General features: G+C 41.2%; 1 protein-coding gene across 1 annotated transcript; it reads left to right on the plus strand.

The window, feature by feature from the left end:
• Positions 1-1,642: 1,642 nt before the first annotated feature.
• On the plus strand, positions 1,643-10,726 carry LOC136361976 (hyaluronidase-like). Its single transcript, XM_066320258.1, has 3 exons — positions 1,643-2,739; positions 9,088-9,177; positions 10,298-10,726. The coding sequence occupies exons 1-3, from the start codon at positions 1,822-1,824 to the stop codon at positions 10,724-10,726; spliced, it is 1,437 nt and encodes a 478-aa protein (XP_066176355.1). The 5' UTR covers positions 1,643-1,821.
• Positions 10,727-12,505: the final 1,779 nt, after the last annotated feature.

Consider the following 12,505-nt stretch of genomic DNA (forward strand, 5'->3'; position numbering starts at 1 on the left):
ATTAACTGATGTTAACTGAGGAAATACCAGGGACAAGTAAAGCTAGACTTTACAGGCAAGGAAAGAAATCATTAAAATGAATGTAAAAATTAAAGAAACATCCAGTTTCAGGACATTTAAAATTCACATGTCTGGTGCATGAATTGAACCTGCAATGCACACTGTGATTGCAGTGATTTCACATGTGCCTAAAATGATGAATGATAGAAAAAGACAACTGAGATGATAAACTATATCATACTAAATATATATTCACAGAGAAGCCTTTTTAATGGTTTCTATATCACAAAAAGATCAGCAAAGAAACCTGAATAGCCAACCCAGGACAGAGCTGAGTTGTGCTTCTGGACGATGAGACTGGAAGAGACAGATTTTGGAGCAGAGGCAGATTCTGGAACACCCATTGGGTGCAAAGTAGGGATGTGTCCAGGGTACCAGCAGCCTTGCAGCTCTGGCAGCTCCCTAGCCAGTGTGACTATCAGGGAAAATATCAGACCCTGAAAGGAAAAACTAAGATGAATACCCCTCATTTCTACAAACTAGCCCCTTTTTCAAAAATGCAGCATGTTTTTCTTTCTTTCAGCTAGTTCAGATCTGCTTAACAATTTTATCTTCTTAAAAATACAGATATTTGATTTGTCTTCAGGAGAAGTAGCTTAGAGCACTAAGTCATTAGTAGTATCCTTCTTCTAGCCTGCAGATTGATTATCACTCTTGCATCTATTCATTAAGAAAATGAAAATGAAGTTCAGGGGTAGATAACAATGTTTTCATATCCTGAAAATTGCAGCGGTTTTGAGTTGTCTTCATTAATCTGTGTGAGGTATAAATGTCTGCCTTTTGTTCAAATTACCTTTCCTATTGTGACCATTTGAATACAGAGATAGTAAAGGCTGTAGCTCCACTGTGGTGATCTTCTAGGAAAGTCAGCCTGACCATAGCAGAGCTTGTTTGGAAGCTGAAACTTCAAATGAGAGCAAATACTTTTTTTTTTATATTATCCTTTTATGTTATTACTTTATCATCTAGTTTTGCAGACATGAGGGAGCAAATAAATGTTAAGAAAAGGTCTGAATCAACCGTGTGAGGAGTCTGTGTGAAAAGGAAGTGAAGTTTCCAGACAGTGTAGTCAAAAAGTTTTTCAAAGCATTTGAAATTATTGTTAACTTTTACAAGATCAGTTTTGCACTTTTCTCTCTTTGCACTGAGTTTAATGCTATCAAAAGCAAATCAAACCAAAAGATTTGGTCCTCTTATTGTCCTGGGTTGTAGTACAGGATGTATTCTATCACCATCTTCAGTCCATGGCCCATCAATGCCTTGCCATGACTCACAGATAACTCCCTCCAGAGTTATCTCTCTTTAATGGGCCATCAAGGAGCCCCTGGATGACTCATCATCCCATTGGGAGATGCTCCGCCCAGGGGGAGGAGCCAAGCATTCTCACCTGGATATAAGCTGGGATTTGGAACAGTAGAAGCAGCTCTTACTCACTGGATTCCCAAAGGACCAGAGCTACCAGACCTTTCTATGGGATCACTGCTTCAGGAAGAGCACCTCACCTGGACTGCTTCCATCACCCTTCTCAGGCTGTATTCTGACTCTGTCAGTCGTCTTTTTTGTATTATTGCATTTATTTTATTTTACATTTTTTCCCTTCTCATTAAATTGTATTTCTGACTTGGAGCCTCTCACTCAGTTTGCTCTCAAACCACAACACTCACCATCAGATTTGCCTCCAGGCTGCCCTTCTAACCCCTTGCCTCGGCTTTGTTTTCCAGGGCCTGTGGCAGCAGTTTGGCAGCAGGAGGAGGCCGAAGCATGGCAGCTGGCGTGCAGCAGCTGGCAGTGGTGGCAGTGCTGTCCCTGGCGGGTGTATCCCTGCCCAAGCCAGCGCGGGGTCCCCTGGTCCCACACAGACCCTTCGTGGTGGTGTGGAACGCGCCCACCGAGCAGTGCCGCCTGCGATACAGCGTGGACCTGGACCTCGGCGTGTTTGACATCTCATCCAACATCAACGAGACCCTGAGCGGATCCAACGTCACCATCTTCTATCACACTCACTTGGGATACTATCCCTACTACTCGGATAATGGAGAGCCAGTAAACGGCGGCGTGCCCCAGAATGAAAGTCTTATCAAACACCTCAGCAAAGCAAAGTCTGACATTGACTATTGCATACCCATGAAGAAATTTCAGGGACTTGCAGTCATTGACTGGGAAAACTGGAGGCCCCAGTGGGACAGGAACTGGGGCAATAAAAGCATTTATAGAAATAAATCTCTTGAGATTGTTAGGAAACGGCATCCTCGGTGGTCAGAGGACAAAATTAGGAAAGTGGCTAAAGAGGAATTTGAAAATGCTGGCCGGAGTTTTATGAATAACACCATCCTGCTGGCGGAGCATATGAGACCAAACGGTTTGTGGGGTTACTATCTTTACCCAGACTGCTACAATTACGATTACAAAGAACACCCCCAAACTTACACGGGGAAATGCCCACCCATTGAGTCTCTCCGCAATGACCTCCTGCTCTGGCTGTGGAAGGAAAGCACTGCTCTCTACCCTTCCATATACCTGGATTATATACTGAAGTCAAGCCCAAATGCACTAAAATTCGTTCACTATCGGGTTAAAGAGGCAATACGAGTTGCCTCAATTGCTAGAAAAGACTATGTTTTGCCTGTGTTTGTTTACTCCAGACCATTTTATGCCTATACTTTTCATGTTTTAACAGAGGTAAGCAGATAGACTTCTCTTTCAGAATTTAGAAATTCGAAATAGCCTCTTAGAAAAAATATGTTCTGGAAATTTTTTTCCTGTATAAAAGCACTTACACATTTGTTTTCGATATTTAAGGCAGCCCCCTGAGAGGAAGCTCTGTAGTCACAGTACAAAACTCTATGCCTTTCAAGTGTTAATATTGCAGTGGTTTGGTCTACCTCTGTGAGATAACACTGTATATTTTTAATGAAATTTAGTAATTAATGTAATTAATTAATGTAATGTAATTTAGAAATTAATGTAATTTAGAAAGAAAGTATAAAGAAATATATTCCTTAAGGAAGTAATTCATTCTGATATTTTTTATTCTTCAGGGCAGCTTGTGAAGTGAGCTTGATAGATTTTGTGAAATTTAAAATTAATAAGTGCAGTGAAAAGATAAACTTTCATGAGAAAGGAGCCTCCGGGCTCTTTTGTTTCTTTATGCAAATGTAAATTCATTCAGTATAGAAATAAACTAGTCAAATAAGGTAACCTGGCCTGGAGTTCCTAACTCCTGCATGATGAGCATTGGCCATCTGTCTCACTTTTCAGAAGTACAACATCTTCCTGTCTAACATTTAGTGCTAAACTGTGGAGTCCTTTTTTCAAAGAAACCCAGTTTTTGAGTCATGCAATGTTCCATCAACCAGTGATCAAGTGCAGTAAATACATAGTGGCCACAACACTGATGGTAAATTATGTATGTGCAAATCTCAGACTTTCTGGATATGTAATGATGATTGTTGCTCTGACTTTGTTTATGCACATAATAGAGATGCATAGACACTTATTCATTTCTCTAACAGTTGCTTCAAGTGCCAAAAGTTTTTCTTTGGTTTCTATCAACTCCATGTGAAAGGAGAAAATCTGGGACAGGAAACTCATAGAAATAACCCATTGACGAAACAGGGCATCTGGGAATGCTCCCTCCCTTTATTTTATGGAGAGCTGCATGAGAGATTCCTTTTAATGCTGCCAGAGACCAGTTCTTGACTTAAACCAGAACAGATAAAGGGAGAGAAGTGGCGAGGGAAAAGACAAAGTTCAGTCCAGTGAACCAGAGGCTGTGGGGGCTTCAGCCTGGAGCTGAGGAGGTGCAGCAGATCCCTGAGAGCCTGAGAAATGTTTCAGGCTGACCCCAGGATGCAAATGATACATAGAAGTAATTGGGAATTTGGTCTGGTTCATTCTCAGCAACCAGGAACTCTCTGGAGCTGTTTTCTGTGTGGAAATCACAGGTGCTGGCTGACTCAGAAATCATGGGCAGATAAGCCAGTCTAGTCCTGAAGGCAAGGAGTCACTGGGGTCAGTGCAGGCATGCTGTCATCCAGAGCACCTTCAGTGAAGAACTCAGGCTAGGAGATACATAAGAATTCTTCAAATGCAAATTCTTCTGGAGTTTGTAATAGTACATTTTTATTAAATTGATTTGTCCCTTGATCAATATAAAAATAGCATGAATGTTACTGAAAGCTGTGAAAACTAGCATGCAGTTACCAGTCATGTTTGAGTTCAAAATCTGTGGTGATGTCAAGTTCCTGTTTTACCTTAAGCTATTTTCTGAACAGTACAGTAGCAATTTGGAGTGATTCTCCTCTCAGGTTGCATTCTTTAACACACCAGCCTGTTTTCCCTTTGCATGAAGCCATTTGCCTTTGGATGCTTGAAAGATTGCTTTACAACTCTGCAGCCAGGAAAGACCTTTGCATAGGCAGAGAAACATATTTGTATTATGCTCCACTGTGTATTTTCTCATAGGGACAGCATGGGCAGGGTCCTCAGCATGGGACAGGGCTTAATGTGTCCAGACTATACACATCATCTACCAGAACAGCTTGGGGTCAGACAGGAACTTGCAGGGCTGTGTTTAAAAACCTTCTACATAGACATGATCCAGAAAACAATCATCCTGTATTTTTTCATAACCCTGGATAATTTAAATGTGTTTTGTATGTTCAGGTTTTAGACTAGGTTGGAGCTTCTCATTTGACCCATGTCCCTAAGTGATGCTCACAAAGCTGCAAACGAAGCATGAAACCTCTGAAACATTGTGCATGAGGGTGAAAAGGAACAGTTCCCAGGACAATGACACCCAGGCTAAATGGCCACAGGAAAATAGGGACAGTAGGCAGATGGGATGGTGACTTCTGGCAGGGACTGGGCCAGGACAACCACAGCCTTGATCTTGTGCAGGAGCTGTACTTTTTATTCCAACAGAAACACTACCGACATTCAAGGCTCATACAAAGGGCTTATGTGAGTCAGAAAAAAATAGTTGTGAGCCAGAGTCACTGAGGGAGAGACACAGGTCTATCAAACCTTCAGAAAGATGAAAGAGCAGGTCCCAGAGGGATGCTGGATTGTGTGTACTGTACCTTTCACCCTGACTGCATCTGGAAATCAGGTGAGTTGTGCATAAGGTGTCTGAGAAATTAATCCTGCTTTTCATCTTAGAAGCAATTTATAAATTCTAAATTGGGATCTAAATCATCATGAAAGGTTTTTGTATTTGCTAGAAATGTATATAAGCAGTTTGCCATCTGTAGGGTATTTAGGGACTTTCTGCTTAGACAATTCACTACTAAGTGTGTGTGAGAGGGAAGTCACACAGTAGCATCTGTGCTTCCTGACTAGATGGCTGCAATCATTAATAAAGCAGGATGACAACTGACAGATGATTAATAATGGATAGGAATCCTGTTGTTCCCCTACAGATAGTCTTCTCTGATGACCAGGTGTGTTTAGAGACCAACCCCTGCAACCATGCCAGGCTTGAACTGCTATTGCTGAACACAGAAAACTCTTGTCTGTAACTAAGGGTCTTCAAGATTACAGATGGATTTCTTTTTCTTCCCTCATCATGTAACTAGAACTGACTGTCTTGTTTCATGTCAAGCTCCAAAACTGATGGTTTAGTTCACCTCCTATTCTTTTAAGGTTCAGTGCAGTGATCTAAATACAAAGAAGCGTTGACAGACACTAGAGCCTCCTTCTCCCTGCCAAACCAGGTATCCATTTGGAGACAGCCCAGCCTAGTCCTGAGGACCTTAGGTAGTTGCACAGTGCCTCCAAAAGCCAGAACAAAAATGAGCATCACAAGAGAAGAGGCTTTGTTAACTTATTAATCATTTGGACAAACACCAGTTGCCAAAGTCTGGTGCAAAGAACAAATTAGGACTCCCCAGCTAGACAAATGCTAAGATATTAATATTTAAAATATATAACTTTTTTTTTAAAGTTGCGTGTTTTCTTCCATATGAGGCTTTTATTACACTCTCAAAGAAGAACCATGCCAGTGAGCCCCATCAATGCCAAGCTGTGCCATGTAAGAAGGGGCACTTGGCTCAGTCCCAAAAGCAGGACTGCTGTGTCTGAGGCTGCTGGTGGGGTTCATGTGCCTCACTCAGCTCTTCATGGAGCTCCTTCTTATCTCTGGCCATAATTTGCCACTCTCGGCTATTAGGAAAGGCACAAAGGCATATATTCTTCCTTTTCTTGAAATACACAAATGAAGAATGAAACTTTTGTTTCCTAACCCTGTCTGTGGCAGAGGAGGAGGAAGTAGGTGCCTCCTTCAATCCACTGGTCAGAGCACCTGCCTCTGGTGCAGAAGCTCTTGGCTCTGTTCTCTTCCCAACCTACTCAGCATGAATCCAGCCCCCTGTGTCAGGCACCAGAAAAGAGTGAAGGAATCATCAGACCAAAAATAACAAGCCATCAGAGAGCAAAAATAAAAATGAGGGTGCAACCTCCTGTCCACAGATCGTTTGGGGAAGAGCCTCTCTGTGGTGATGGCTTTTGAGGTACTGAACCTGACACATTCATTCAGTAACAGACATAATTATGCCTAGAAATGACAGTCAGGAACCTTTCCTTGTGGGCAGGTTATCTAATTATTAACACAAATTTATCATAAGCTATAGTCGGGTTCCCACTTATTTCTCTTTCTCTCCTTTAAATCTTCATTGAGTTGTTGCAAAGTGAAATGGCATCAGACAGAGATGTCATCTGAAACCTCGTGATGAAGACAACCCTCTCCAGAGGGTTATCTGGAGATTATGTATCAGACCAACTCTTTCTATTTCTCTCTTCTTCTGGGAAGGACTCTTAAGCTCTTGATGTTCCAAAGAACACAAAAAGAAGAAATGCAAGGTGTAAGGAAGGTGTTTAAATGAAGTCCTTTACTATATTTTTGTGGTGAACTGCTGTTTTCACCAGCACCTAGCACTTGTACAGGTGCTGTAAGAGTCCTTTAAGAACCCCTAGGAAGACATACCTTCCAATAAAATGCCAAATTTTGGCTTTAACCCAAGACAGATGCTGAAGTTTTGTGCTGTAATTGTGTTGTGATGTAAGATGTTAGTTCTAGATTCCAGGAAAACGGAAGAGTAGATGCCTCAGGGACTTCAGTGTGAAATTATCAGTGCCATGGGATTTCACTCATCTAGAGGCCTGGATGAACTTTAAGGATTAGTTTTGTCAGTTTTATATACATATGAATTAGACATAAAGTGCTGTAATATTTTTGTGGATCTGATAAAACTAACAAAAGAAAGATGTGGAATATGGGGTTATAAAACCTAGATTTACTGACTCCCAGTCAAGCACTCTAATTCCCAGAGCATATTACTTACAAACAGCTTATTTCAGGGTTTTCTCAGGTCTTTGTTCATCCAACAGTGCTAAATATTTATTGATTATTAACTATGAAGGTCTGATAAGTTTTAATTAATTTCTTAATGAGATCTGAAATGTGTTAGTGCAAAATCACTCAGCTCTCCTGTGAGTAATGTAGGATCACAGTTCAGTCTTTGCATCTTCATAAACTTCATAAAACGTGTTGCAGATGATGAAGGCCTGGGAACCCTCATTACCAACACATCAGATTGTGTTTCTCATTCTTTTAACATTTGGTATTTTGATCTTTAATTAGCATCCTCATTTTTTTTTTTTTTTAAAGAGTAATAACAGTCTCTAAAAGGCTGTTTGGGTGATCTGTAGCAACATGAGCTGCAGGCAAGAACATTTATACTTTAAATCACTCTGAACTCTGCACTAAGAACCAGTAGGCAGCTCTGCTTTTCCAGATTTTTGAAGGTTTCCAACCTTTAATTAAGAGTCAAAGCCCCTGCTCACTTTAAATTCTCTGTAATTGTCTTCAACTCTTCAGGGATTCTCCCTTTCCCATAACATTATTTTTGCTTTTTTTTTAATATCTCTCAGGCCACAAAAGTTTCAGGAATGGAAATTCCATAACTATGCATTGATAAATCAACAGGCCCACTTAGACTGAGGAAGACATTATTTAGTAGTAATTAATAATAGCATGTCTCTTCCACTCTGTAATTTTGCCCTTCTGAATTTACCACCACCATACAGAGATAATTTGGCTGGTATTTTTGATTATTCTCTAGTTAAAGAGCTGCAAAGACTGTATAAAAGACCATAAGTGTCTTTTTAAAGGAATTTTCTCTCCATCAAATTGAGAAATGTTGTAATGTCTGTCATTACAAATCCTGATCACAATTACTTTTTAATCAATTATTGTGGACAGAAACGGTGTTAGATGTAATTGATTATGCCTTGAATTTTGGGGGAAGAAGTTCATTCCTACATATTTATGAAGATTTAGTTGCATTTTTCTGGACACAATATTCATAATGTCAGAAAATGGCTTTAAGACACTTGCAAGATTACATTGCCATGCTGTTGGCAAAGCACTGGTGACTCCTGTTCAGCACTCAACCTGCTCTGGTGGAGTTGTATTATTGCTACTGCTACAACTCAGCTCCTTATTGGTTCAGTTCTGAAAGTGGGCATGGTTAAATCAATATGCAGACGTGTGTGCATTTGGGTTTTTTCCTTCCCCTGCCTAAAGCCATCAACTGCACCTAGACACTGGAAGGGTGATCCAGTGATGTGTGATCCTACTGACCATCACTTGCCAAAAATGGTACCTGCGTAGGTTGGTACCTTAGTAATCATTCAAAGACTAGTGGATAAAATAGATCATTAAATTTTGTCTCCACTGGCTTGGTTGGAGGAACCCTTGTGAGTAAACTATAAAGATTTCATTTTACTAATAAACTATATAGATTTCATAAACTATAAAGGTTTTCATTTCACCCATGCAAACCTTTGTAGAGACACAGAAGACCTTTCTAAACCAAAAGGTTATTTTATTGTGAAGAATATACCTCAGGACCAGTGTTACCTGTGATGGGAAAAAAAAAAGGAAGCGAGGCCCACGTCCCAGTGCTTTTTTACTTTTACTTTTGTATATTTGTTTTACTCATGTGTGGATTTGGGTTTCTTTTTCAGAGGGATCTGGTGAATACCATCGGGGAAAGCGCGGCTTTGGGAGCAGCTGGAGTTGTTCTCTGGGGCAGTATGCAATATGCCAGCTCAAAGGTGGGTCCTATCAGCTCACCAGTTCTTAGGAATCACCTCAGTCACCTCAGTAGCTCCTGTCTGACACCACACCCTGCACAGCACCCACCTGCCTTTATCAGTGTCATCAACCAACAACTGAGGATGATGGCTCAGTGCTGCCTTCAGGTCTCGTTAATTCTGTTAGGCTGAAAAGTCCTCTTGCCCCAGAGCACATTGCTTTGGGCTCAGTGGAATAATGAGTCCAGGTGAGGAGAAAGACATGTTTTTTTAAAAAAATGCCATACAAATATAAGCACAGCTTGTTTTACAGTGTTCTACCTTGTAACTACAGCAGTTGGCCAGTTTGACTGGGAAGAAATGGAGTCTGGAGGTGAGGTATCTTCTCCAGTTGCTAATGTTGAAATGTTACATGGAAAATAATGTCACAAGACAAGCCCTTGTCACTTTTCCCAGGTTCTTCAGACTTCCACAAATAAACCTTCTTGAGGAGATGGGAGGCAGTACTGGAGTTTCCCAGGAGGTATGGTAGGATAGCCTCCAATCCTAAACCTGGGCTTTGGTGTCCACTCTGTTTTTCATGCAGTCTGCTCTCCTGCTCCTGAAGTCTCTGGCAAAGTACCACTGACTCGGTCAGAGGAGCCAGGAAATCTGAAAGGGAACTTTGTAGTTGTAATTGCAGCAACTTCTGTGCTGGTTTATGAAAAATATGTGGCTCCTGGTAAACTGAATGTATTGGAGTGATCAGAGTGGTGACTTAGTATGTGCTTTAAAACCTGTAAGTTCTGTGCACTGCTCCTAGTCAGCAGTTACCAGAAATCTCTACTTGAGGAAGCAGTTGGTCTCAGATATGAACCATATGAACCCTCTTTCTGCTTCCTGGGACTCCTCCCTAGTCTCACATTATATCTTCCTCCCAGGCCCTCAAATAGAAACTAAAGTAGAGGTCAATACTTTTCTAATCTTACACATGGAAATAAACTCATTTAAATCAAATAGATCCCTCCAATATGTAAGTCTAACCAGATTTCTCTCAATGGATTACTTTAGGCGAGAACAGTTTAGTGCTAGCATCCTTTTAGACATAATAAACTTGGACATAGACACTGAGAAACGTGTCATGGTCTCTTATTACTCCCAGGAGAGCTGCCTGACGGTGAAGCAGTACATTGATGGACCTTTAGGACATTATGTCATTAATGTGACCTCAGCAGCCAAGCTCTGCAGCAAAGTCCTGTGCAAGAAGAATGGAAGATGCATCCGCAGGAACAGCGACTCTTCTGCTTACCTCCATCTGTCACCCACTGATTTTAGGATCCACAACCATCACTCAGAGAGGGGCCCCAGGTTCCAGGTGACTGGTGAACCCAGCCTGGAGAGCATTGAAGCCATGAAGCAGAGATTTATTTGTCAGTGTTACCAGGGCTGGACAGGAATATTTTGTGAATTGCCTGACCAAAGGCTATTGGAACACTGGGTTCATGTAGTGTTTAGTAGATCAAGAAAACAAAACTTTTTTATCTTCCTCTTAGGAGCCATGCAGCTTCTTCTGCTTTGTTCTAGACATTAAGGTCTTCCTAAAGGAGGGCAAGGGAATAAAAATGGTGCCTCTAAAAGTTCTGTTTTTTTAAAAAAATATTGTAAGGGGAAAAGGCATTTTGATTAAATAATTTTATTGTGTTTTAGTAATTTTTTACTCGTGGAACTTTTTAGACATTAAAAATTTTGAGAGCATTTTTTACCATCTCCTTTACTCCTACCTTGTGTTTCACTCATGTGTTCGACAGATAAAGATTCTGTTATTGCAGTGGGACATTTACCTGAGGAAAAAAGTTGAATAAACTTGTACAAAGATTCAACCACGTAGAAGTTTAAAAAGAAGAACACAGAACCCCTTTGTTTCAGGGTTGAGTGATTTAGCATGGTGATGAGGAGAGTCCTGTGGACAAGGGATTGGGAACTGTTCTCTGTAGCTCTTGCTGAAATTAGGTGGTACATTGTGTGAGCAGCTGCACTGTACCCAGAGCCAGATCCATTGATCTTACTTCTGCATATTATTATGCTTCTGCATAAGCAATGTGAAGAGAATACGGTTATACATCAGCACACACTTCCAAAAATTTATATTTCTGTATCCCAAGGCCTAATTGGATTCATGTTACTTCTGGAGATGTTGGCATTTCCAGTACTAGTGTTCGGTTTCAAAGACACTGTCTGACTGAACTTCTCTGCAATTACTTTTAGATGAGGAGATTCTGAGAGCAGTGCTGGCAGCTGGCCCCAGCAGTGCTTCTGCCTGGGCAGGAAATAGGGAAACCATTTGCTTCCTATTGCCTGGGTGAGCATCTTTGCACACTCCAACCCCTTGGGGAAGGTGGCATCCCTGCTGCCTTTGGAGCTGCTGCAGGTCTTTGCTGTCTGCTGGCTGGACAGTGAGTGGGAAATGAGAACAAGGCTGATAGATCCTACTGTCAGTGTGCGTTTCCCTCAGCAGCTCAGGAGAAAATGAAGAACTCTATTCATTGAAATATTTTGGCTTCCAGCCTTTGGCTTCAGATGGGGACCTCTCTGGAGGTGGTATGGCTTAATGAACTACTGATTACTGGTTAATTTAGCGTCCATAACACGCTGTTCTGTCAGGCTGTGCCATGTCCATTTGCAGTTATTCACTGAGTCACGTTCACGTGTGAACAAATGTATTCCATCAAAGGCCTGTCTGTCTTCCACATTGCCTTTCAGTGCAACAAACAATGGATGCCTTCACTGAAATGAAGACAAGCCCAGGAAAGTTCCTACACCACTGTGACCTACTAAAATAATTCTATTTGAGATGTTCGTATGATGTGTTGGACTGAGTATTGTTCCAGATCATGGACACAGACATTAATAAGAAACACACATATGGGTCTAAAACTTCTTTTTTGTCCTTGCTAGGGTCTGTATTGATCATCTGTGGCCTGACCACATTGCTCACATTACACAGTACCCTATTCCTGTGGCAGTTTGATTAAAATCAGCAAGGCTATATGGAGAAGATACTCAACTGTGTAAGGAGGTCAGAATCTGACTCTTATCCAGGCCTCCTTCTTTGAGACCATCCTACATTACTTTAAACATTAACATGTCTCTATGAATTATAATCTGCTGTATTCTCAGTAATTTTCTTATTTCTGAGCATTTCTTCATGGTAATGGCACTATCTTCACTTTGCCCAGACCGGATTCACAGCTGGTGTGAAAGGTGATGCTCAGATCCACTTGAACCAAAGATCCAGCTCATTACAGACCTGCAGTGGATATTAAAGCTGTCTTTAAACCTAGCACTGAAATTGGGCAGACTTCAGTTGAGA

The sequence above is a fragment of the Sylvia atricapilla genome, chromosome 5 (assembly GCF_009819655.1).
Source record: "Sylvia atricapilla isolate bSylAtr1 chromosome 5, bSylAtr1.pri, whole genome shotgun sequence".
In the NCBI taxonomy this organism is placed as follows: Eukaryota; Metazoa; Chordata; class Aves; order Passeriformes; family Sylviidae; genus Sylvia; species Sylvia atricapilla.